Here is a 27678-nt window from a genome sequence, read left to right on the forward strand (position 1 = left end):
TGGGTATACATGGAATCCCTATATATATTGAAGAAGGAAATGTTGTTCCATCAGGCAGTGTGACTGCCCTGAGTCTTCTTGACTGTGTCAAATAGCTTAGAGACTCTGGCTCCCAACATATGTTCAACATTTTTTAATTGAGTTTCAAATTCCCTCACAAATCCCTCCACTACCCCACAAGCAATATGATAAACATTATACATGTAAAATCATGCAAAACATATTTCCTGATAAGTCATGTTATCCCCCTCCCCATTCCTCCCCCCCCCCCCCGCCAAAGCAAGAAAAAGAAAATGAGAAAATTATACTTCAGTATGCTCTTAGAGTTCATCAGATCTCTCTGTGGAAGTAGGTAACAATTTTCAACATGAGTCCTTTTAAAATGTCTTAGATCATTATATTGATCAGAATAATTTAGTCCAGGGGGTGGCTAGTTGGCATAGTGGATAAAACACCGGTCCTGGAGTCAGGAGTACCTGGGTTCAAATCTGACCTCAGACACTTAATAATTACCTAGCTGTGTGGCCTTGAGCAAGCCACATAACCCCATTTGCCTTGCAATCCCCCCCCCAAAAAAGAATAGCCCAGAATAACTTAGTCTTTCACAGCTGAAATTCTTTCAATATTGCTGTTACTGACAATTATATTCTGCAACTTGTTCAACTATTCCCCAACAGGTAGAAAATTTTTGTAGCTATATGTCCTTTTTCTTTGATCTGTGGGATACAAGCCTAGCTTGGCATACTTCCAATTCTTCCAGAATGGTTGGATCAATTCACAATCCTACCAAAAGTTCATTAGGGTACCTATCTCCTCAAAAATAGTTGGAAAAATAAACAAAATGAAATTGATTGCAAAAAAAAAAGCTACTAAAGTGACAAGACCAAGACAAACTCAGAAGAAAAGATGAAAACAGCTAATTGGACACAAGTTCAAAAAGAATTCTGTGAAGAATTGGATAAGAGTGGTAGAGGAAAAGTTGGGAAAAGAAATGATTGATATAAGAAATATTATGAAAAGTGAATTAATAGCTTGGTAAAAGAGCCACAAAAATTACCAAAGAAAATAATACCTTCAAAAACAAAATTGGCCCTAATGGTAAAAGTTACAAAATTCACTTGAGAACCTTATGATTTGTCTTTCATATTTAACTTTTTATGCTACCTGAGTCTTGTGTTTGAATGTCGAATCTTTTGTCTTTTCATTAGGAATGCTTGAAAGCTATCTCATTCAATATCCAATCCCCCCCCCCCCCAAAGGATTATATATTTAGCTTTGCTGGGTAAGTAATTCTAGCTTCTTTGCCTTCTAGAGTATATTCAACATGGAAAGCCACTAAATCTTGGATGATCCTGTCTGTGGCTCCACAGTATATGAATTGTTTCATTCTGGGTGCTTGAAGTATTATCTTTCTGCCCTGAAATCTCTAGCTGGGAGTTTTCATTTGGGGATCTCTTTTCTTTCCATTTCCATTTTACCCTTTGGATCTAAGATATCAGGGAAGTTTTTTTGTTGTTGTTGTTTTTGTCAAAAGAATTTATTAGAAAATATTATCCACTACATAATTTGTTTAAGATAGTACTGTTTTATAGACAGTACTCCAGCCTTATGCCACAAACAGCCTAACATAGACCATAGGGCCGACACTGTCTTCCCAACAAGACATTTAAACAACAGGCACAGTGAAAGGTATACAAAAATCTTTGTAATTCCAAAAATTAGTGTTCATTATATCTTTTAATTTCTAAAAATAATTTTCTTCAAAATCTTATCTACAAATAAAATAAGAGGACATGACCTGTCCTAGTCAGTTTACAATAAACACTTTGTTGTATTTAGATCCAAAATTATAGTACCTTAATACCAAAAGGAATCAGGATAGTGATGGGGAATGGGCTTCAAATATGGATAAAGTAAATTTAAATTTCTGGGAAAATAAAGGGCATATAAAGCAATATATTTTGTTTAAAATGTACATCATGCATTTTCTGATAAATCCTTAAATATTTCCATGAAAATAAGAAAATGCTTACTCAAGATGTTCCTAATTAGAAATTATAGATAACAGAGCTTCAATGTAATCACTATCCCAAATAGAAATGGCAGCTACCCTTATTACTTCCTAACAGAGTACCAAAAACAAACAAACAAAAACTTCAACTCTAAAAATCTTATTTTGTATTTTCATCATATCAGGGTAGTTTTCTTTGGTAATTTCTTTAAAAAGAATGTCTAGGCTTTTGTTTTTTGTTCATAGTTTTCTAGTAGTCCAATAATTCTTAAATGATCTCTTCTTAAATCTTGTTCTAGGTCAGTTTATCCAATGAGATATTTCACAGTTTCTTCTATTTTTTTCACTTTTGACTTTTTTTATTGCTTCTTTTTAGCTGTCATTAGCCTTCACTTGTCTGATTCTAATTTTTAAGGCAATATTTTCTTCAGTGAGGTTTTGGATCTTTTTTTTTCCATTTGGCTAATTTTGTTTTTTTTAGGTACCTTTTACTCTCAACATTTTTTGTGCCTCTGCTCTTTTCATCAGAAATGCTTGAAAGTCTTCTTTTTCATTATTTAATACTCATATTTTTCTCTGAAAGATTATACTGTTTTACTGAGCAGATAATTCTTGGTTGCAATTCTAACTTTTTTTCTCTCTGGATTACCATATTCCAAACCCTCCTCTTGTTTAACATGAAAGTCACTAAATCTTGTGGGATATTTCTTTCTGGCTGCTTGCAAGATTTTCACCTTGAGTGGGAATATCGGAATTGTCTATAATTGTCTATAATATTCCTGGAAGTTTTCATTTTGGGAGCTCTTTCAGGAGGTGATCAATAGATTTTTTTTTCAATTTCTATTTTGCCTGTGGTTATAGACTATCAAGGAAGTTTTCCTTTAAAATTGCTTGAAATACAATGTTCAGGTTATTTTTTTATCATGGCTTTTAGGTATTGCAATAATTTTTGATCCCATTTCCTCTAATTATATATAAAGAATATTTTAAGCATTCATTTTTGTTTGTTTTTGTTTTTTGCAAGGCAATGGGGTTAAGTGCTTTGCCCAAGGCCACACAGCTAGGTAATTATTAAGTGTCTGAGGTCACATTTGAACTCAGGTCCTCCTGACTCCAGGACTCACGCTGTATCCAGTCTGCCACCTAAGCTGCCCCTTAAGCATTCATTTTTAGAAAATTTTGAGTTTCAAATTTTTTCCTTCCTCTTACTTCTTCAATTTGATAAAGGTTTTACATGTGTATTCCAATAATTCTTAAATTATCTTTTCCTTGATTTGTTTTCCATGTCAGTTGCATTTCTGATAGCTCACATTTTCTATTTTCTTTTTTATTTACATTTTTGCAAGGTAATGGGGTTAAGTAGCTTGCCTAAGGCAAGCTAGGTAATTATTAAGTGTCTGAGGCTGGAATTGAACTCAGGTCCTCCTGACTCCAGGGCCGGTGCTCTATTCACTGCACCACCTGACTGCCCCAATTTTCTATTTTTTTTTAATTCTTTTGAATTTGTTTTATTATTTGGTGTTATCTCATAGAATCAGCTTCAACTTATCCAATATTTTCTTCAGTGAGCTCATGGACTTTTATTTTCCAATCTGCTTTTTTTTTACAGATGATTTTATTTAACAAAGTTTTAAAGAGGAACTTTTCATTGAAATTTGCTTCATAGTTAAAAATCCTTTTGGTTGTTTGAAATCTTTAATTTTATCTACAGATAAAATAAGAGGACACGACCTTTCCTAGTCAGTTTACAATAAAAAGTAAGTCATCTCAGCTGACAGTGATAGACTTTCCTTATTGTAAGAGGCCATGCACTGTGACTACAGCCTATTTGGGGGAAGCATATCTTTTTCTTTCTTTCATGTTTTAACTCAATGATTCTTCTAATGGTTTCCTCTTCATAAGTGTGTCCACATACTTTATTTTCACTGGTTTCTTCATTTCCAACTGAGTAATGGGGCAAATGAAATTGGTCTGACTTTGGGTCACAATCATATCTTCATCTATTTGTTCTGTCATCATCAGTTGAGTCCACTGGGAGTCCACATTGCTTCTTGACGTCTCAGCTCTTTGCGAAACTGCACAAATCTGTCATCTTTTTTTCAAATAGTCTTCTTTGTTGTTTTTCAAAACCATTAATTTCTCTTTAAGCCTTTTAGATTTGGTATTAGATTTAGGGAATCTTTATCTTTTACCTGATCTTAGGTGGCTTCAACTGCCATTATATACTGGTTGAGATCTCAATCCATTTTAATATATTCAAACATCAATTTTTCTCATATTATAATCATCACCTAAATCAGTCTGAGTTACCACAAGATTCAGGGCAGTGTTGGTGACACTTTGCATTCTAGCAACAATATAAGCCTCACAGTTTTTCAGGTTGCCCAGAGCATTGTTCACATTGTTGATGAAAGGCCAAGGAAAATCATCTGAATTCTCTAGTATACTGAAATTACCTGGTGGCCTGGCCTAGAAGAGGACCTGTGTTTATCTGAAGCCACGGGGAACACTTCCTCCCAGATCCCCTCCATTTTGCTTTTAGGGTTTTTTTTTTTTTTTGCAAGGCAAACGGAGTTAAGTGGCTTGCCCAAGGCCACAACAGCTAGGTAATGATTATTAAGTGTCTGAGGCCAGAATTGAACTCAGGTACTCCTGACTCCAAGGCCAGTGCTCTATCCACTGCACCACCTAGCCACCCTTCCCATTCTGCTTTTTAACATCTTTTTCTTCAGTAAATTTTCATATCCCTTTTACTTTTAGGGCAATTCTATTTTTTAAGGTGTTATTCTCTTCAGTATTTTTTAAGCCTCTTTTATCAAACTGTTCTCTTTGCATTATTTTTATTTCTTTCCCCAATTTTCCCTCTACTACTTTTATCTCTTTATCTCCAGGATTCTTCAGGCTTGTTGTATATCCCCCTCCCACTTCTACCCCCTTTTGAGGCTTTGTTTGCAGCTATTTTCAATTGTCTTCCAGGTTTGTATTACCCTCCCAGACATAGGTTTTTGTTGTTCTTCATTTTTTCCAGTCAATTTCTTGACTTTGAACTTTGTTAAAGTCGGGCTCTGCTCTCCTCAGGGTGGGGAACCACTGTCCCAAGTTTCAGGTTTTTTTTCTTGTTGTTCTGGGGGATTTGGAAGTTTTTGGTGCTTTCAAGGTGGGGTGATCTAGGAAGGGCCCCTGCTTCCCTATAGCCACTAATATTCCTCTTAGCCCTAGAATTGCAATCAAGGGGCCCTGCTCCCTTATGATAAACAAAAGTGATTCTCTTCACATTGAAACTGAAACCCGGAATAATTTATGGACAAAAAAGGGTTGTCAAAACAGGTTCAGACCTTGCAACCAGGGACCAGCCAGCAAAACTTCCCTGTACTCTCTGACTAGTTGTTTGACCTCCTGTCTCTAGGCTAAGAGCTCCAGAACTGCTACAGCCACCTCCAAAGTCAGCCACTAGTGAGTGCTACCACTGCATGCATCCTGTTCTGACCCCCATCCCAGTGTAACTGACCTCTCTTGCAGACCTCCTCAGCTGTCACAGACTGGAAAATTATCTCACATCAACCTAAGTTGGTTCTGCTGCTCCAGAATTCAATTTGAGACATTAATTTTTTGGAGGTAAATATCACAGGAATTTGTCTGAGTTTCTGACTCTACTCTGCCATCTTGGCTCTGCTTCCAGGCAATTTTTCAAAATAAAATATTAAACACATTAGGCCTCCTTGTAAATGGATTATTTTTTAAATGGTATTAATTCTTCTTTAGCCATAACAGAGTTGAGTCTGATCCATTATAACATCTTATACTATTCACAAATTTGGTTGTTAGAATAAAATGCATTTTTGTTACATAACCCATTGCTTTCTTCTTTTGAAATCATACTAACAGTATATGAAATAGTTCTGATTTAGGAAGGAAACTCAGGAAACACATGAAAACAAATGCATAAAAAGCTTTACCAAATTTCAAGGATCCCTGATTTCTTGTTATTGTGGATACTCCTTTGATAGATACAGACCCACTATAATTGTCTCAAAAATTTTCTCATTTTTGTCAAGATGGTAATGAGCTTCTTTGGTCCTTATGGGTAAAATTTAAAATATTTCCAACTTGATGTAGGACCTGCCAGAACCTACACAAGGCCTGCAAGAACTTAAGATCCACTTCCATGCCATAGTGGGTTATCACAGCAAAGTCTTAAAGGGAATAAATGCATTTAACCATAGCTTAATGGATACAGAGCTAGTCTTGGAACCAGGAAGCCTTTTTAAGCCCCACTTCTAACATATACTGGCTATAAAGTCGTCAACAGATGAGACAATGAGTTACAGAAAAAGTAACAAAGCAAGTTCCCTATACAAATGAAATCACAGGTTCCATTTCCCCTCTTCTGCTTTCTTCACCTATGTACTTAATTGCTGTTTTCTACAGTGATCTCCAAATTTTGATTTTGCAGTCCTATTTAGTAAAAATAAACCTTTTAAAAAATACTTATTATATAGTAGGGGACATACCTAACAGCATCTTGTAAGGTACTGCAGTCCTGTTTAGTTTACAAATTCTGCTACTGGGATCAGAAGGGGAAGAGTTGAGAATTTGTACTGGGCTGTATGTAATCTGGGTAGACAGTACCTATTATGTTAGAGAAAACATGAATAAAAACAGTCCTTTCTCACTATGAACTAACAATCCAGAATGGGAAAAATAAAACATATTAGTATAGTACTAAGAAAGCTATACTTGCCATACATATAATGAGAAATTGTAGTAGTTCAGAGAAGGGAAAGAGAGGACTTATGGATTCAAGGAAGTCTTAATGTAACAGTATTGGAATGAGTAAGATTTTAATATCACAAAAAACAGTACAAAATACAATTCACATTTAAGGGAATGAGGGAGTTGAAGTGTCAGGAATCTAGAATTCCAAATGTATTGAAGATTTTTATTCAGTGGATAAGAAGTATCAGAGAGTGACATATTCACAGCTGTACTTTAGAAATAATTTAGAAATATATACTTACAATAACAGTCCAGGTTAGAAATATGAGAGCTTAAAGTAGCATAGTTAGTGACAGTGGCATGTAAAAGGGAAGTGGTTTTCAAGAAACAAACTCTGGAGACAGATTGGATATAGAAGCTAAGGGAATTAGAATACTCAAAATTTAAGTCCAAATGTGTTTAATGAATAAAACAGAATATTAACAAAAGGAGGTATTTGGAGATAAGTCTGACATTAAAATAATTTTTAAAACAATCTGTTATACAGAAACAAAGCAGCATACTTTCAATTTCATTTTTTTCTTTAACTCAGATTTTCCTAGAATTTACTATATATGGTCAAAATTTTGTTTTGTCATTGTCAATTAATTTAAACCATAATAATTTTAACATTCAGAAATATCTTTGAATTGAGCTATCCTCCCTTCTCAAAAGTAGATGTCTGAAAATAATCTGAATTAAAAATCTGTAAATTCTTCTTCAATTCTGTTGTAATGGAGTAACTGGTCTTCTAATCCATAGTTGTCTATCAACTGAGTAAGGCTTAGTTGCTTGTTCTCCACAGACAATGTTGATTGCAGTTCAAAAAGCAACAGTTGGCTACTACTTCTCCACTTCTTTATCAAAGATTGTAAATGTGAAAGGTCATTCTGAAGTAGAAAACAAAAGTATGAGTATATGTTGTGTCTAATCACTTATTTTTTTCCAACATGTAAAAGTAATGAAGGTAGCTGGTTTTAAATTCAGGAATTATATTCAATCAACAAATACTTATTTTGGAAGGGCTTCCAATATGTCAAGCTATAGAAAAGTCCCTTCTTACAAGGAGCTTCCATTTTAATGAGGGATATAAAAACTACATATAAAAATACAACAGAAATATAAAGTTAACAAGTACAAACATAAAGTGGTTAAATATAAGGTAGTTTCAGGAGAGAAGGCTCAAGAAACAGCTTTCTACTCTACTGTTTTTCAAAATTTAAAAAAAAAAACAAAGAAAAATTCAAACCATTCAATTCAACAAACCTATTTACCAAATACTGGGCATACAAAGATTACATGAAAACTATCTCTGCTCTCAGGAACATGTCTGCTCACATCAATACAGACTTCTAGCACACTCTAAATAGATGCTAATTTGAGAAATAATGTGAATTCCTAAATTCCTTTTAGCCTTGGAAGGGATTCACAAAGATAAAAAATAAACAGGAGAAAGTGTGAAAAAACTGGAATGAAGAAATGAGAAAACACTTCTAACCTACACCTTTGGCTCCTGGCTGAGTGAGAATTGTACAGCCACAACTTTTCACTCTGCTGTCAGCTTGAGTCCTATCTAATGGTATAATGGTCCCTCAAGAACAAAGCCAAGGAACATGACTTAAAGCATTTTTCTTAGAGGCAGCTGGGTGGCATAGTAATAGCACCAGTCTTGAAGGGGACCCGAGTTCAAATCCAGTCTCAGACACTTAATACTTAGTTGTGTGACACTGGGCAAGTCACTTTAACTCCATTGCCTTGCAAAACACAACCCCCCCCCCACAAACAAAAAGCATTTTTCTGTGGAGGATCATGTGGGTAAAAAAATCTCTCTCACACACACACACAGACATGCATGTACAAGCACACATGCACTCTAGTCTTCAAATACTGTTATTGTATGATTTGAGAATCAAGTCTGAAAGACTTAAAAACTAATCAACATAATGACCAACCACAATTCAGAGACTTCTAATGACATGTTATCATACTGCCAAGTCAAGAGACAATGGACTCAAGAGTGAAGATTAAGATATACACATATAACATGCATGTACACCTATATATATTTGGACATGGTCAAAGGAGGAATCTGTTATCTTGACTTAAATGTTTGTAACAGGTTTTTAGTCTCTCTGGGCTCTATTCCTGTCATCATTACCTGGTGGCCATTTCAAACTATACAACAACCCAAAGACATATGCCCACCACTCATTATCTTTCTATCCCCTTTCTTCTTCTAATCTTTACTAATTCTTCTGAGGTACTAAAATTACTCAGTTATTCAGGTTGGTATTCATCCTTAATTTTCCCATATAAGATAAATAGTTGCCAAAACCTGTCATTTCTACCTATGCAACATCTTTTGTAAAACCCCTTCTTTCCAATCACACAGCCAGCACCCTCGTTCAAGCTCACATCACTTCTCACCTGGGCTACTCCATTAGTGTTCTAATTGCTCTCCTCATTCAAATCTGTCCTCTACATAGCTACCGAAAGGATTTTCCTAGAGCAGAAGTCTGTACATTTGACAATCTGATTCCTTCCTACTTCTGCAATCATCTTGGCACAATCTAAGATCTTCTCACACTGGTCTAAATAGTTTTCCTCACTCCTCTCCTGTTTCCATGTTTTTGTTGTGCTTGAATTAAGATGTTTTGCCTCAATTTGGCCTCTTGGAATCCCTGGCTTCAAGACTAAATTCAAATCTTAGTTCTAATAGCCACAGCTGTTAGTGTCCTTGGTCCTTTACCATCTTCCCTATTAGAATGCAAAATCCTTGCCTTTTCTTTGTATTCCTAGTCCTAAGGAAAGTGTTTAACAGCTTAATAAATTTTTAAAAAAAGCATTTAAGGTGCCATATATTATTTTGTTAAACTCTGACAATATGCAAATCAGGAGGGACAAGTATGGGGTGGGGCTCAGCACAGCAGGACAGATGCAAAAGCAGGTGAAGAGCTGGATGTCATATGAATCATGGCCCAACCAGAAGCCATGGAAAAAGTGCTGCTCCAAACAGAGAGGTAGGCCACTGAAGTGAAGTGCTGACTCTGGTGGATAGCTGGATGGGATATACCTATCTGCTGAAATTCTTTCTCTCTTCTGGAAGTTGAGCAGCTTCATTCTTGGCTTAATTTTAACTTACAAAAAGTAGAAAAAAATTCAAGGGATTCAGATCAAGGAAGAGAGTGATATTATGGGAATTTTGGAATAAAGTCATCACTCAATCTTAGAATTTGTTCTCAAAGAGAGCCAGGCAGAACCATAGTCCATAGTTCAGAAAGCACAGAATTTTTATAGTGATCAATTAAGAATAGCTTTTAGCCATTTCAACAGTGAACAAAATGGGTAGATCAAGACCATGAATTAAAGTTCTATAGGGAAAATTAAAAGTGGGATGAAAAGCTCTCAAGAATGAAAATACTGAAAGCAAAACCTAACTAGGAAAGGAAAAAGAGAACTGTCTAAAGAGACTTAATTGGAGCTGCTTAAATATTTAAAAGCTACATACATACATACATATAGGTAGCAAAGCACAGATGTCTAACAAAGAATGCGTACACAAGAGGGATCAAACTGGTAAGATTAATATCTGGGACACTAAAGTTTGAAATGAGCTAAAGCTAGTGAGGAAAGCTAAGGATAACAATAGGAAAATAAATGGGTAAAGGGAAGAAAGGAATTGAACATAAGGGAAAGGATATGATAGTAAAGTATAAGGATAACAAGGAAAAACCTAACTCTTTTAGAGTTTTTTTTTTCCTTTGCCAAGAATATATACTGAACTAGAAAAGGGGTGGTGAGGGGGAAAGTAAGGCATAGAGTTGAACCTAAGATGAGTAACATAATATGAGAGCTCCTAGCTACACTTGATAAATTTAAGTACCCAGGCAGAGGGACTCAAACCGAGGATACTAAAAAAATTGAGAAATTTGGCTTAAATAGATGGACTCAACATAGGTTAATTATTTCATGATGTGATAAGGCCAGGGTTCCCTAGTTTTCTAAAAGGTAATCAGTTAATAAAGTTGTCCCCAAGACCTGATTGACACCTGTCTCCCTTGATACCGCTTCCTAGTCATGACTAAGAGCATAAAAAGTCCTACCCAGAATGAAGTTGGGGTCCTTCAGACTTGATGGACATCAAAAGGTTGAGGATGTCACCACATCCTGCCAGGCTAACCAACACATTTCCACTAGAGGATGAGATGGGTTTGAGAGAAGGGATGATGTCTTTAGAAACTAAGTGACACTGTCTCCCTGTTGCTTTATCTTGCTATGCTTGGGTTAAGTTATCCTCCTTTTGTAAACTGTACAATGACTTATGAGTGCCTCATTTCATCCTCAAATTGAACTTGAACTAAGAAAGTCCTAGCATCAGGCCTGCCCAAATACATAGCTATAATAAATTTGGTTTGATGTTAAGTTAGATGAAGATTTCTACAAGAGCATTCCAGGAATGTGGTCTTGACCCAGTGCTGTTCAACACTTTTGGCTTTCTAGGAATTACCTCCTCTAAATAAAGCTGTCAAAAAAAATTATTCCTAATAATGAGGAATTAGGTATGTTACATGAATAAATATGATTTTGTCACTTTGCTATAATTTATCTTGCAACAAACTGTGCAACCAACTTCATAATTCTTACCTTTGACCTATACATTTTGGTCAATTTTAGTCTTCGAAGAATTTCTTCCTTCTCTTGAACTTGCTTCAACAATTTCATCTTTTCTGCAAGCAATTCTTGCTTGCCAACATTATATCCTTCTGAAACCATCTGGGGAAGATTATCTTGCAGAGTCCTTATGACACGGGGCTTGCTTCTATAAACACCAACATCCTTTAAGCAGTCTTTCAAAGACAGATTTTCTTCAGATGCTTTTTCTATATTTTTACAATTTTCTGGAGACCCAGTGGAAGAAGTTGCTTCCTTTGAAGTAGTGGAGTTATTTTCAGTATCTATTTTAGGACATTTTGCCACAGTATAAGAGGAATTAAATGAGTTTCTTGTTTTCTTTAAGCGTTCTCTAAGTGTTGCACTCATCAACTAAAGAAAGAACCAAAACTAATATTAACTTTTTAAAATGTAAATAAAGTGACCAAATGATATCCCACTTATGTGGCAAACATCACTAGATGCCAGATGCATTCTGTTTACTCTACAATCTTTATTTGCAACCAATATTGCAGGTATCCCCATTAACCCAGGGAAGGAAATCTTAACATATACCTACTGGGAGGGCAAATTGTCTCCCATTCAAGGGTTACATAGTAAGATGTAAAGGTGAAATTATAATGCCCTTTTTTGGTGACTTAAAAAAATAATTCAAGAAAGTATTTTTAAAAAAGGTTAGATTCTCTCATTACCCAAAATCTGAATTGATAGAGACCCTAGTAATTCAATCCTAGTAGCTTAACATATGACAGAGAAGTGCCTCTATGCTACCACCAAAAGTAGTTATCTATTTTCCAAAAAATAACAGTTGATTGTTTTTTGTTAAATGTTGAAAGTACCATGTTTAAGAAAAGTTATCATGTTATGAAAAGAGAAGCATTAGGTTTGAATCATGTTTAATGCCTTGGGCAATACTGCACCTAGGAAAATCCTTTAACTTCTCCAAGCTGAAATTTCTCCTTTGGTAAAATAATAGCTGGACCAAATGATTTCTAAAATCTCTTCTATCTTTAAATCCTACAATCAACAATCCTGGAAAGTATTTGTGCCTATTATTTCATTTACAATTGCAGAAATTGAGTCAAATAGGGATTAGGGGACTTGCACAGAATCACAAATTTGGGTCTTCCTGATTCTGGGTCAACCGCTCCATCCATGGGACCATCTAGCTGCCTCATATCTCTAAAGAGCTGATAATCTAAAGAAGGTGAGGGGAGGGTGAGATTATTATAAATAAGACAAGAAACTGTAAAGGTGCAAAGGAGTGGTCCATGATAAATGCTTTAAGAGTGGTTATGGGGGGTGACTAGGTGGTGCAGCGGATAAAGCACCGAGTTCAAATCCGGTCTCAGACACTTAATAACTACCTGGCTGTGTGGCCTTGGGCAAGTCACTTATTAATAACCCCATTGCCTTGAAAAAAACTAAAAAAACAACAAAAAAAAAGAGTGGTAATGAGCCCTCAAGAGGTTCATGGAAGGTCTTCAACAACAAAATTTCTCAATGTGTTTGATGCCGTGAGGGGCAGAAGGGCACCCGTGCTCACCACCGGGCTGTCACTGAACCTCGGGTGCACTTTGCTCCTTTTTCCTTCTCCCGGGGGCGCCCCCAAGGCCAGGGCCGGGCACTGGAGCTGGCAGGCACCTGCCCGCACTGCCAGAACCTTGGCAGCCGGCCTCACCACAGGGCTGCGGCCTCAGTCCTGGGTCGGCTTTCCTACCTGTTTCCCTGAACTGTTATTGTGGGGAAGCGCCAGGGTCGCACAGGCCTTGGGAGGCGCAGGTGAGGCCGGACTTGTAGCTGACGGACTCTCCATCTTCAAAGTGGGGTGTGGGCTCTGGAAGAGGGCAGAAGCGCGGGAAAGCACGATGAAGGTGAAAACAGAAAAAAAAAGATCAAAACTACAGACCCTGCCCCCAAGGCCCCTCCCCCGCGAGCACTGAGGAACGCCCGGCGGCGGGCCACGCTCCAGGACCGGGCTGGGTTCTGCTTCTAGGCCGGGGCTGCGCGCCTCACCTGAGGCGACGTCCGGCAGAGGAGCGGCACCCGGGGAGCCCGGCGCCGGCCCCGCTCCGCCCGCGGCCCGAGACCCGGGAGGCGCGCTCGTGACACGCATGCGCGCGGCGGGAACCCCGCGCAAACTCGGAACGAGACGCCATTGGTTCCCTGGCCGGAAGAGGAGGGCTGAAGCAGGGCGTGGTTGGCGCGTGGCTTTTGTTTGCTTCCTGGTTTCCTAGCGATCCAAAAAGCCGCCCCCTAGGGAGCGGGAGCAACGCCCCCGGAAGTGAGGGGCGGGGGCGCGCCGAGGGCAGAGCCCCGCAGTGGCCTCGGTGACCTTGTAGAAGGAGCTGGAGAAGGACCTGGAGAACCCGCCCGCTAGCTTGGCCGAGAAGCCACAAATAGGGAGGAGGGGCCCAGAATGACGTCACCGCCCTGGACAGGTCCAAGCCACGTGGGTTTCTGCTCCGCATCCTCTAGCATCCCCCCGCATCCTCCAGCATCCTCCCGCATCCTCGGCACCCGCAGCGCCCCGCATCCTCGGCACTCGCAGCGCACCGCATCCTCCAGCATCCCCCGCATCCTCGGCACCCTCAGCGCCCCGCATCCTCGGCACTCGCAGCGCCCCGCATCCTCCAGCATCCCCCCGCATCCTCGGCACCCGCAGCGCCCCGCATCCTCGGCACTCGCAGCGCACCGCATCCTCCAGCATCCCCCGCATCCTCCAGCATCCTCCCGCATCCTCGGCACCCGCAGCGCCCCGCATCCTCGGCACTCGCAGCGCACCGCATCCTCCAGCATCCCCCGCATCCTCGGCACCCGCAGCGCCCCGCATCCTCGGCACTCGCAGCGCCCCGCATCCTCCAGCATCCCCCCGCATCCTCGGCACCCGCAGCGCCCCGCATCCTCGGCACTCGCAGCGCACCGCATCCTCCAGCATCCCCCGCATCCTCCAGCATCCTCCCGCATCCTCGGCACCCGCAGCGCCCCGCATCCTCGGCACTCGCAGCGTTCCGCATCCTCCAGCATCCCCCGCATCCTCCAGCATCCCCCGCATCCCCCGCATCCCCGGCACCCGCAGCGCCCCGCGGCCCAGCCTGCCGGCACTGCGTCGGGCCTGCGCTGGAGCCCGAGAGTGCAGGTGAAGCTGGCCGTGAACACTGGCCAGCGGAGCCCCCGACTCCCCAAGAAAAGCTGCAGGAGGGCTAAGATGCACAGTGGCGCGACCACAGCCCTTTGCAGTGACCCGGCCTAAACCCTGCTGCCTGGGCAGAAAATTACCAATCTGAAGCCAAATCAACTCCTTTTCATGGTTTATGGACCTTGAAGCTACACTCTTATCTTCAGAGACTCCCCTAATTGGTGTTCGTGGGATGCTAGGACTCATCTCTCTTGTTGTTTATGTTCAAACCTTGAGATCTCAGGGTTGCTTAGCACCAAGATGCCCCAAATTTCTGGATCAAAAGGCCACAGTCCTCACCCCAGCCTCCCCTTTCTGGATCTTCCCTTCCCTAGGAAATGGGATCTTTACCGCATTCCCCCCTGACATCAGCCTGATTTCTACCTTTTCCCTCAATCCCCTTCCTTCCTTTGAAGTGTATTTGTACCATTCGCACCCATTACTTGGTAGAGCTATTCAACCTCAGGCTACCTGCCCCCATGCACCGAGTCTTAATTTCCTGCTTAATAAATCTTTAATTTCACAGAGGGCAGCTAGGTGGTGCACTGGCCTTGGATTCAGGAGAATGGGAGTTCAAATCCAGCCTGAGATACTTGCCACTTACAAGCTGTGCAACCTTGGACAAGTCACTTAGCCCTGACTACCTTGCACCTAGGGCCATCTCCAGTAATCCTGATTCATATGTGGCCACTGGACCCAGATGACTCTGGAGGAGAAAGGGGGGTTGGTGACTTAGGACAGCCCCCCACCCCCTCAAATCCAGTTAACATGCTTGTCATGGCACCACTTCCCTGATGTCATGGTCTTCTTGTAAAATAAAGGACAAACAATTTCTCAGGCATTGTCTTCCTCTTGTTTTCTTTCCTTTAAAAAAGGGTGGGGGTTTGAATGTCATTAACTAGCTTTGTGTTCTCTGTTTATCTAACCCCGATTCGGGGGAGAGATAAATTTCTCAGAGATTATCTGCCTCAGTTTAAAAAGGGAACTTCATGAGACCCCTTCAGAGTGGAGAAAAGGATTTACAGAAACCAGATCCTGGCAGTTATAACCCTTTGTCACATGTGATCTCTAAACTGAGCTCACTTTTCCCTGTACTTTTTCTGGACTTGTGAAAGAGGGTGCACCCCAATACTCCCAATTGTGGGATAGAAGGGGAAGTTGTTTTTTACTGTTCTTAGCATACTACCTTAATAAATACTCGTTTCTAAAGTTTAAGTCTGACTGGTTGACAGCAGTTGATAATCAGTGAGGCAGAACACAAGTACGGGGTTTCTTTAGCAAATAGCAATAGAAAGATATCAGCAGTCACTCAGTTTCAACCCTTGAATCCTTAGGAAAGAAGTAACCAGCCATGCCCTAGGATTTGCAGGTTCCCAGGCTGCCAGAGAGAAGGGTGGGGGTGAGGCTGAGGTAGAAGATACTGAGGCTTCTCTGAGAAAAATCATTTTAACGGGTGAGAAAGCTGAGATCCTGAGATATGATGTAATTTGACCATATTCACACAGGAAATAAACAGTACAGCCAAAATCTAGACCCAATTCCTCTGATTACAAATTACTATTACTGCAATAAATTATAATTTACTATTCACCTATCCACTTCAATTTTTAAGAAATTAGAATGGTGTTTCATTGGAAAGATAAATTCAGTTACAGTTATGAGTTTGACTTCATAGCAACACATTGAAGTAAACATGTTCTTCAGGTATTTAAAGATAAAGGACCAAAATGTAGAAAATATGATTTGAGAGTCATCAAAATCTGTATAGACCTGATAGTGTAAACTCATGCTAGGAATAAAGCAATCCAGAAAAAATGGCTAAAAGACATACAAAGAAGAAGCATCAAGCAAAGGAAACAATAAATGTAAAGGCAACAATGGGTATGCAAACAATCTGTTTAAAAAAACTAACATTACAAATAGGATATAATTTTTATAAAGTGTGAAGGAAAATTCCCAGAAAGCAAGGCATAGAACCTTTTTCACTAATCATACTCCCTCACAAACCATAATCACAGGCCTCAGGACTATTCTGAAGATACAGATGCATGAAATTTTGAAGAGTTTTTTCTTGTGTAAGGAGGGTTTTTACTATAGGATCCTTCATGGACATTATCCAGAGTTTAATTTTCGAAGTGTGGGCCACACAGCTGAGAGAATAGATTTTAAAAAAAGTATTACAAAATAGGAAGGCATCTCAGAGATGAGGAAGGGACTTCAGCATTGATTCTTTTTTTTTTTAGGTCTTTGCAAGGTAAATGGGGTTAAGTGGCTTGCCCAAGGCCACACAGCTAGATAATTATTAAGTGTCTGAGACCGGATTTGAACCCAGGTACTCCTGACTCCAGGGCCAGTGCTTTATCTACTACACCACCTAGCAGCCCCAATTTAGCATTGATTCTTTAAGGTCATTAGAATTTTGTTTAAAAAAAAATTACCTGTTACTAATTATAATTGATTTTGTAAAAATAGTATATGCTTATAAAATGCCTTTCATTTTGCAAAACAAGCCCTAATCTCATTTTTACACAATACAACTCTTAAAAATTTCCTTGGGGGCGACTAGGTGGTGTAGTGGTTAAAGCACTGGCCCTGGAGTCAGGAGTACCTGGGTTCAAATCCGGTCTCAGACACTTAATAATTATCTAGCTGTGTGGCCTTGGGCAAGCCACTTAACCCCATTTACCTTGTTAAAACCTAAAAAAAAATTTCCCTGGCTGACCTTTCTGGGGAGCAATTTGGAATTACGCCCAAAAGGCAACGAAAATGTGCATACCCTTTGATCAAGTAATACTACTACTAGGTCTATACCCTGAAGAGATTATGAAAAAGGGTAAAAATATCACTTGTACAAAAATATTCATAGCAGCCCTGTTTGTGGTAGCAAACAACTGGAAATTGAGTGAATGTCCTTCAATTGGGGAGTGGCTTAATAAACTATGGTATATGTATGTGATGGAACATTATTGTTCTGTTAGAAACCAGGAGGGATGGGAATTCAGGGAAGCCTGGAAGGATTTGCATGAACTGATGCTGAGTGAGATAAGCAGAACCAGAAGAACATTGTACACCCTAATAGCAACATGGGGGTGATGATTGACCTTGATGGACTTGCTCATTCCATCAGTGTAACAACCAGGGACAATTTTGGGCTATCTGCAAAGGAGAATATGATCTGCATCCAGAGAAAGAATTGCAGAGTTTGAACAAAGACCAAAGACTATTACCTTTAATTTTAAAAAAAAACAACAACCTGTTTTTTATTATGTAATTTTGCTATCTCATATTTTTTTCCTTAAGGATATGATTTCTCTCTCATCACATTCAACTTAGATCAATGTATACCATGGAAACAATGTAAAGACTAAGAGACTGCCTTCTGTGGGGAGTGGGGGGAGGGAATCAAGATTAGGGGAAAAATTGTAAAATTCAAAATAAATAAATTAATTTTTAAAAAATCTCCCTGGTTGAATAAAAGACAATTAGAAGAGATTTAATTGTTTCTTTACTAAAAAAAGGCACTCACTTTAAGGTTTAACAGAAAAAAATTCTCAGTGACTGAAATCAGTGCTCTGAAAGTACACTGAAGGAAAGGGAAGAAAGAAATGTTGACAAAGAAAAAAAGAAAGACTGAAAGAAACATAAGTCTTGGCAAGAAGAAGAAAATGGAAATAATGAGGTGGCTCCTGTCTATCTTTTACTCATTTTTGTTTGATACAAGAGACAACCTCCTTCTTTACCTCCTCTAGGCTGATGAACACAGTACAGAGTTCAGCTTTCTGAGAAGAGCAATCTTCTCCATTCCTTACTGCTATCAAAGAATTCTTAGACAAAGTAGGTACCTAAAGAGAGAAGCAAGTTTTGCAAATAATGTTCAAAGAGGAATATATGTAAAGGCAGATGACCTTTGGTAATGGATTTAAGGTAATTATGCACTCATTGTACAATAGAGATCCCTGCTTTAAACCTTGAATTTCTGAGAACAAAATTAATGTATATATTACATATGTGTATATATACATATGTTTATATATTGATATTTTAAATATATATTCCTGAGAAGAAATGAACACAACTTTTTCTATAAGCAAATTTATGTTATCACAAGGTCCCTGTTCAATGGAACTTTAGTTTTTAACTTCACTTAATTTTTTTTGCCACAATGATCAGTAGTTTTCTACCTTGCTACTTTTAATTCCCCACTTGTCCTCTTTCATTCCTTTCTAAAATGTCAGTTTCTATTATCATATCATCCTCATTTTGCTTAGGCAGCCTAAGTTTCCTCTAATTCCATGGTCTTCCTTTCTTAATGTAGTTCCTAAATCCATCTGATCACAAAAATATTCCCTTTAAAATTTTTATCTTCCAGTTTTATTTCACATCATATAATATCTTGCACAATATTGTTAAATTAATGTATTATTGGTATAAAACATTCCTTTCTCAAGATATGAAATACCTAATTGTAATATTTACTGCATATAAACAACCAAGTTATGATGTAATATTTTTGAAATGTAGCCCAAAACCACTAGAATCAATGTATAAAGCATATACTTGCCTGCCATATATTGTTTAGATACATCTAAATCACAATGATGCTATTTTGAACACACTTTAACAAAATTATGAGCATATATATGTTTATAGCCCTAACCTAGGTTCCAAATAACTGGACAATTAACATAACTATTGACCTGGTTTGCTAAAAGAAAAAAAAAGTAGGGATTTCTTTTTTATACTGTACCTTAGAGAAAAACTCCAAAATCATCTTTTGAAAAGCTTTCTCATAGGGATCCTCTGGAAACAACTTCCCTCGATAGACATCATCTAGATATTCACAAGTGATAACAGATTCATAGATTAATTGATCCCAACTGGTCTCCAGAACTGGTACTAAGCCAAAGGGATTCTTCTTAAAGAACCACTCAGGTTTGTTTTTCAGGTTGATGTTGATAAAGAAAGAGAGAAGGAAAATGATAAAAATGGTTGGGGAGAAATAAGTCCAACAAGGAATGGAAAAGATGATTATATACAAAACTAAACACACAAAATTTAAAAGCTTTTATATAAAAAGCAAAAATGAAGTTAGAATAAGAACTATCAAGTGGAATATTGATATTCTGATATTAAAGATTAAAAAGGAAAACAATGCAAACAAAATGTTTAAATATGAACTATCAATAACGATTAAAAATATTCAATTACTATAATAAAAGAATGTGACTTAAGACAATTGAGATTTTGCTTGATACCCTTCCACATGATTTAAGTTATAAAAGATAGGAAAAAGTCAATGACCATGGGATGACGAGCCTACTAATTCATTGTTTGTGTTTGTTTAACTGTTCTGGAAAATAAGCTGGAATTATGTGAGAAAAATTACTGAGCTATTCATACCCTTTGACCCAGCAATCATACTTAACAAGAACTATATATCTCATGGTGGGAAATGACAAGGAGAGACTCTTTATATAAGAAAGTATTCATAGTTGTACTTTTTTGTAATAGCAAAAAGCAGGGAACAAAATGGGGGCTCTCTGACTTTGAAATGACTGAACTAGTGGTGGTACATGATTGTAACAGAAAATCTTTGCAATTTAAGAAATGACAACTATAAGGAATTCAGAGAAAAAAGGGAAGCATGAACTAATGGAGAACAAGAAAGGAAAAGCAGGAAAATAATATATATATATATATATATATATATATATATATATGTATACATATGTATGTGTGTGTGTGTAAAACTATGATAATGTTAATGAAAATAAGACTAAAAGGCACCAGGATCTAGATTTAAATGTGAGACCAAGCTTGGTTTAAAGGACCAAGGAAGAACCAGATTTCTTGCCCCTAGAAAAGAAGTGTTGGACTAAGGATATAGAGTGTTGCACAAGCTGTCAGAAGGTCACTGCCTTTGATTGGTTTGCTTAACTATTTCTTCTTGTAAGGGATAGTATTGGGAATAGTTACTAGTAAGTGATTAACATTAAAAAAAACAACAAAATCAGCAATAAATCTCTAAAAATAAGAGGGTTTAGACTAAATGACTCCAAAGACCTGTTATCTGTCTGCCATTTTGTAGGGTAACAGAGTGGAGGGAATAATGGCCTAGAATCAAGGAGACCTGAACTTCAAGTTTACTTTGGAAAGCATTTTCTTATGTGTGGATGATTTATTTTACCTCAGGATACTCTGTTTACACAACTGTAAGAGAAAAATAATGAATGATACCTACTCTCAGGGTTGCTGTGAAACCCAAGTGAGTTATTAAAGACTGCAATGTGTTCTGCAAATGCAATTCATGCCAGAACATTCCCAGCTACCCCAAGGGTTCTAATTGAATTTTTTAATTAATAAAGAGTACTTAGAGTCCTTAGGTCATTTTTGCTTGATACAACTATTGCTCTAAAATTTTGTTCTCACTTTATTCCTTTGGCCTTCAGGACAGCAGAGTTCTCTGGGCAAAGGGACAGAACCTCATGCTGTAGACAAGGATGATTCCATCTGGTACAGAACCCGGAGGAGAGCTTTCTGCAAGATTGTTTGATAGGCCAATTATTATGCTGGAAAGAGCTGTTATCAATCACTCATACTTTATATCTCTCCTTTGGAGAGGGGAACCCCAAAACAAATTTTTTCTTTGCTAAGTCTTGTCATTTTTATTTTTGCAGTATTTCTCACACACACATCCCCTTCTCTCCATTCACACTATTGCCAACTGTGATGCAGACTTTCATTACCTCAAAGAGCCTGCTTTTTAGTATGCTTGCCTCAAGTCTTTCCCCACTTCAATCCATTCACTCAAAAGCCCAAGAGATCTTCAAAAGCACAAGTCTGACCATGTCACCTCCCTATTCTATAAACTCCAGTGGTTGCCTTACCTCCAGAATCAAACATAAAGTCTGGCTCTTAAAACCTCTCACAATGGAGTCCCTTCCTCTCTAATATTATAGTCATACATTAAGTATGTCTTAGTGACACTAATCTTCTAATTCCTTAAACAGGACTTTCCATCTTCAGGCTCCTTCTCCCTACTCCTTCCATTTTCGGTGCCTGTCTCCTTCCTATTCAGGCCAGATGATTTCCTATACAAAAGTCCTTTCACAGTACCAGCTCTCCCTCCCCCACCCTTATCCCCATTGCCTTCCCTCAAAGATTTGCCCAGTTTATAAATTCTATTGTATAGAGTTCTGTTGCATGTTGTCTCCCTTCTTAGAATGTTTACTCCATGGTGCACCCAAGGCTTAGAATAGTCCCTCACACGTGTAGTAAACTAAATGTGTATTGCCTGACTACTAAGCAAAGCAAAAATCCCACTTTCTTTATTCCTTCAGAGACTAAAGTAGGAAGGAGTTTGAGAGACAATATGATTCAGTTGAAGAATGCAGTATTTGAAGTCAGGGACCTGAGTTTGAATCCCACCTCTGATCCTTGGGCCTTGGGCAAATCACCAAGCTTCACTATGCCTCAGCTTTCAAACCCTTCTGTCAAGCATGAGGGTTAGACTAGATGGACTCTAAGTTTCCTTCGACTCTAGAGCTCTGAGTTGGCCTGAAGCAGGGGGCTGGGTGGTGAGCCCTCATCTCTGCTCTTGTCTGTCAGATCTAGAAACACATGTGCTCTGCCCCTCCCCTCATGGGAAAGTAATCAGACAAAGGCTCTTTCTAGTGGCTCCTAAACGCCATACTCAAGGCTGAGGACTCACCTTTCCCCAGGCTCCTACTTGAGTTTTGGGACATTATTCTTCCCTCTGTCTGAACAGAACTTCTCCCCTGAAGGTCCCTGGCTCTGAAGCTTATGCAGGAAGAAACTGTTGGCTAGCTGTTCCTCCACCATCCCCCAAAGTCAGTGGATGGGCTGGGCTTCAGCTTGGGGTGGGGGTGGGGGGAAGAGGAACCCAGAAGTCCCAAGCTACAGACCTGGGAAGAAAAATGAGAGCAAAGGGGAAGGAAATGGGGGAGAGAAAGAACGGGACAGAGAAACAGAGAAGCAGAGAGATGGAGACAAAGAAAAGAACAAGGACAAGGAGAGAAGGAGGGTGAGAAAACATTAAGAGCTGACTATGTTTCCTAAGAACTTGCCATCTGTGATTTCATGAATATAGGAAATTTCCAAATGAAGATACTCTCTAATACTGCAATCAGGCACTTCTTTGAAGTTTAGACTTATTATATGATTATATGACTTGCCCAGGCTCACACAAGTACTGGGTATCAGAGACAAGGCTTTCCTAATCTTGTCATCTACAAATTGTAATATGTAGAGTTATGTGAAGCCTTATAGTTTACAAAGTGCTTTCTCTTCATTTTCCCCCTTGTTTAATGTAAGCTTAATGTAAGGAATATTAAATTGGATATAATAGTAACAAAACTTCCCTGCCTGTCTGAGTCTCCATCTAAACTCCCTTCACATCTCTTTTCTGAATTTTAAATGTTTTGATGATGCTCTTCTTTCTTCCTTTCTTCTTTTCTTTCTCTTCCTTCCTTCCTTCCCTCCCCCCTCTCTGTTCCTCCCTCTTCCTCCTTTCTTTTTTCTTTTTTTCTCTCCTTCCTTTCTCTTTTTTCTCTCTTTTTTTGTGTCAACTATCATTACTCACCTACTAACCACATCCAGTTCCAACCCCACCACCAGATATTATTACAAGTATAATCAAACAAAATAGGATGGTCTATGAAATGTTTATCTCATTTTAAACTCGTAAAAGGCTTCTTCACAACAGTGAAAAGTAGGAAAGTAATTTGTGAAAAACAATGGCTGAATCTGGAGTCTAGGGTTCTGGCTACAATTCTGGTTCTCCTACTTTTTGCCTGGTGAGCACTTAACTTTAGTGTTTCTCAATTTCTTCAAATATAAAATGAAAGGGCTGAACTAGACTAGGAGTGCTTAACTTGAAGTCCACAGACCCCTAACACCACCCTTCACAGATCCATGGATAGATTTCTGGGAGTCTGTGAATTTGGATGGGAAATTACAACTGTATTTTCACTAAGCTCCAATTGAAATTTAACATTTGCTATATTACTTTAATTCAATTACTTTAATATATAGTTCTGAGAAATAGTCTCCAAATTTTGTCAGACTATGACCAAAAAGGTTCAGAACACAAAAGGGGGAAAAAAAGAACCCTTTGACTCCCCTTCCAGGAGTAATGCTGTCCTTCATTTTCAAAAACCACCACATCAGAGAGGTGATGCCATGAGGAGCATATGAATTGGATTTGAGTGTGGGGGGGGGGGGGGGCGGTGCTGTACTTAGTCACCAACCTCACTTTCTTCTCCAGAGTCATCTGGGTCCAGTGACCAGATATGAATCAGGACGACTGGAGATGGCCCTGGTTGTAAAGCAACCAGGGTTAAGTGACTTGCCCAAGGTCACCTAGGTAGTAAGTGTCTGTGAGGTCAAATTTGAACTCAGGTCCTCCTGACTTGAGAGCCAGTGCTCTACTCTCTGAGCCAAATAGCTGCCCTTATAGGAGTAAATGATTGAGACTGTGAGTTACCTTCACACTGTGTGGGACAAATGCCACTTAAATAAATTTCAGAGATGTCTCAAGGTATAAAGAGAAAGTTTTATTGGTTTCTCGAGGAACAGACTCCAATAAATTACAGAGATTGAGGCCAAAGCAAAAAGACCCAAGAATCGCATTTATCCTAATACAATCCCCCGCCCCACAACTGACCCTTCACAATCTAGACTAGTAAATTAATCTAATGAAAAGAGCGTATAATTCAAACTGAAACCAGAATATCCCTTCAGCCCCAGGAATTGAATGGACATCTGGACTTCAACAGATAAGATGGGGTCAATTGACTCTTCACCAATATCCCAAAAGTTGCTTTGTCAAGGGAGGAGGGGCACATAGTTCAACTATATTCTAATCTATAATATTCGACTGAAGAAATCTCAGACTTTATCCCACTCAACACCCTCCCTTTTTGACAAGAATCATGGGGATTTGCCTAAGGCAACAAAGTGGTAGAACCAGGTTCATTGACTCTAAGTAGACAACTCTCTCTTGTTGTTCTATGACCTGAAGTTCAGTGCTCTTTACATTCTATCACACAGCTGCTCTTTTTTTTTTTTTTTTTTTTTAGATTTTTGCAAGGCAAATGGGGTTAAGTGGCTTGCCCAAGGCCACACAGCTAGGTAAATTAAGTGTCTGAGGCCTGATTTGAACTCAGGTACTCCTGACTCCAGGGCCAGTGCTTTATCCACTGCGCCACCTAGCCACCCCGTACAGCTGCTCTTTAAAGAGAAGGTTCTGGGGTGACTCAGTCCAGGGCCCAAAATCATATCATATGACTATAGTAACTGACCATGGAAATTGTATCATATGGCCTTAAGATTTGAGAATGTTTAGCTTAGCTGTTTTTAATGAATTCAAAGAAAAAGAAACTATTATCTTGTACAAAAGCATACTTTCCATGATTCTAGAAGTCAGAACTAGAACAAGTAGGTAATTTTGGCTCAATAGAAGAAAGAAAAGTAAATTCCATAAGCATTTATTAAACATCTACTCTATACAAGGCACTATGTGGTTAGATCTGGGGACAAAATGTCAATAAGGAAACTATCCTTTCTCCAAGATTTTGAATCAATTAAATGAGAAAGCAGTATATGCTAACATTCTGGGACAACCTGATCAAAGGCATGGAGGTGAAGTGGAAGCCTATATAGCTTTAGAGACTCTTTATTAAAATTAAGAATGTTTTGAAGTGACCTTGTTCTAAAGTAATTATCTCCCTTGCCTCTATGACTTAATCACCCTTGAATAAAAGACAATTTAGGGAATGATCTTAATTTCTTGAAAAATTTGTTAAGGACAAAATCTGGAGAGATGTCCCTTTTATTTACAGTTGATCTGTTAGAAAAAGAGAATGTCTTTAGTTTGGGGAAGACAGATCTTTCATTTTGTGTCGATAAGCAGTGTCCATTAGCAAATAATTCATAGCCCAATACTGAAAGCCATGTATTTTTATCTAAGCTATATAATTTCTTCATCATTTATCTCATGATTATGATAAAATGTGAGTGGGATATGATATGAGGTAAGAATAGGGTTCTAATTAGAAAGAAGATTGGTGATAGAATCTCTGACAATGACTTGCAGTTAAAGAAAATGTCTCTGCTGGGTTTTAGCTAAATTTTAGTGTAAAATTTTTTCTTCCAATATGAGCTATAAAATAACTAATTTGGAGAATGGTAGTTAGGAAAATTTGACTGGAATAGAGTGGATCAATAAATTAAAAAGTTTGGTAAAATGGACTGAGGTCAGGCTAAATGGTCATAAAGGTCAGGTCAGAGAGTTTATACTTTATTCTACTGGTAAAAGGAGACAATGATTGAATGTAGGATTTACATGGTCACACCTATGTTTTAGGAAAATTATTTTTGGCAGCTGTATGGGGAATGGATTGCAAACAGAGACTGGAGAGAGGAGACCAATTAGATAAGTATTTTAGTATACCAGACCAAAGAAATGCAAACAAGGAAAGCTTGGGGAGAAGTGGGGTAGGAAGATAATGGTTGGTTGGTGGCTGATTGGTTGATTCTTGTCCTTCATTGTCAAAGAAGACCCAAACAACATCACTATGTTAGAGACAAGTTATTGTGTGTCTGTCTGACTGTGGCTGATCAGACCAAAAAAAAGCTCAGAATGCTCTACCAGAGGTTGAGCACAACCTAGTCCATATAGGAAGATTATAAATCTGTGTTAGACATATATTAATCAGAAAAACTGATGGATGCAGAAGTCAGGTAATCACCAAGCATATCTTCTATTTAACAAATATTTATTGAAATAATTTAGCAGTAATGATTAAGAAGCTAGACTCATTAAACTTTAAATTACTTCTTACTCTGTTGCTCTGAATGTTGGATTATTCTTGAATATAATTTTTCTACTACCTGAAATGCAATTGAATCTATTTTGAAAAGTGGTATATACTTGATTAAAAATTTCTAAAGCTTTCTAGTAATTATGATAGCTGTGATGAAATCCTAGCTGATACTCCCACCTCCAATCCCCTTACTCTTTCATAGGACTCCACTAGAATAGCAAAGTATATCGTGACCTAAGCACAACTACCTGGTCACATCATCCTTTTTAGACCACAGAAGCCAGCCAATAAGAAAACAGCACCAATAGCATGCTGACCTCAACCCTGAACATTTAAAGAAGGAATGCCCTGGAGCAATGCCTGCATACTACCCTTCTTCATTGTCCTTGAGTGAACCTATGACAAAGTCAAGCTAATTATATCATTATCATATATTAATACCTTCAAAGTGGGCTGTTCTGTATGCATTCTGGATAACCATATGTGTAGTTCCACCAAAGCTATGGCAGAGCAACAAGCTCTTTACCCCATCATACTGAGTGTTGAAAACATAACCTCATTTGCCCTTTAAAAATTCCTAACCTGGGGGTAGCTAGGTGGTGCAGTGGATAGAGCACCAGCCCTGGAGTCAGGAGTATCTGAGTTCAAATTCGGCCTTAGACACTAATAATTACCTAGCTGTGTGACCTTGAGCAAGCCACTTAAACCCATTGCCTTGCAAAAACAAACAAACAAAAATCCCTAACCCGCTTCATTGTGTGGCAATCTCATTCAAGGAGCCTAGCCTGAAAGGCAATTGCATAATCACCCACTTTGCCTCTAGTGACCAGGTGAACTTGCCATGGACCAGATCCATAAAGCTTATTAGCACTCTGTCTCCTTTGAGGAAGAGTGCACTGGAGAGCATGAACCCTGCAAAAATTAAATGTTTAGCTTTGCCTACTTCCACCCAATTCAGCATCCTCTCTAAGGAGCAGAATCCTCTAGTTGGGTGATCATTAATAAATATTACTTGGTTTTAGAAATGACTTGAGTCTTAATCTATGAAACATTCTCAAATCTCATCAGTTGTTATCTGTAGTCTGTAGTCTTGTGGTTGGTAGTAAGTTGAAGTCTGGAAAAACCTGTATTAAAAAGCCTCCACAGTTATTATAGCCTAAAGAAACAGTTTCATTTTACCTAGTCCTTCTTCTCTCCTAATTCCCTTTCTGCAAGAT

At 38.7% G+C, this 27678-nt stretch overlaps 1 protein-coding gene and 2 pseudogenes across 2 annotated transcripts; all 3 read right to left on the reverse strand.

Annotated features, from left to right (window-relative positions):
• Nucleotides 1-320: 320 nt before the first annotated feature.
• Nucleotides 321-6183, reverse strand: LOC141522708 (E3 SUMO-protein ligase NSE2 pseudogene; annotated as a pseudogene).
• SFR1 (SWI5 dependent homologous recombination repair protein 1) lies at nucleotides 4464-22396 on the reverse strand. Of its 2 annotated transcripts, none has more exons than XM_074233773.1 (4): nucleotides 22327-22396; nucleotides 13158-13274; nucleotides 11411-11809; nucleotides 4464-7656 (listed from the first exon to the last, which is right to left on the reverse strand). In XM_074233773.1, exons 2-4 carry the CDS (start codon nucleotides 13251-13253, stop codon nucleotides 7465-7467), a joined length of 687 nt encoding a protein of 228 aa, XP_074089874.1. In that variant the 5' UTR covers nucleotides 13254-13274; nucleotides 22327-22396; the 3' UTR covers nucleotides 4464-7464. The 2 variants fall into 2 exon arrangements, with proteins under 2 accessions (XP_074089874.1, XP_074089873.1); XM_074233772.1 differs by lacking the exon at nucleotides 22327-22396 and adding an exon at nucleotides 13454-13552.
• Nucleotides 16615-22360, reverse strand: LOC141521318 (glutathione S-transferase omega-1-like; annotated as a pseudogene).
• Nucleotides 22397-27678: the final 5282 nt, after the last annotated feature.

Source organism: Macrotis lagotis, chromosome 4 (genome assembly GCF_037893015.1).
Source record: "Macrotis lagotis isolate mMagLag1 chromosome 4, bilby.v1.9.chrom.fasta, whole genome shotgun sequence".
In the NCBI taxonomy this organism is placed as follows: domain Eukaryota; kingdom Metazoa; phylum Chordata; class Mammalia; order Peramelemorphia; family Peramelidae; genus Macrotis; species Macrotis lagotis.

Excerpts from the sequence above, each read along its gene's own strand:
- SFR1 (XM_074233773.1), bottom strand. The coding sequence starts at position 13,253 with ATGGAGAGTCCGTCAGCTACAAGTCCGGCCTCACCTGCGCCTCCCAAG. Across the intron at positions 11,810-13,157 it reads ATAACAGTTCAGGGAAACAG|TTGATGAGTGCAACACTTAG; the intron begins GTAGGAAAGCCG and ends TTCTTTCTTTAG. Across the intron at positions 7,657-11,410 it reads CCAAAATGTATAGGTCAAAG|AATGACCTTTCACATTTACA; the intron begins GTAAGAATTATG and ends TTTCTACTTCAG.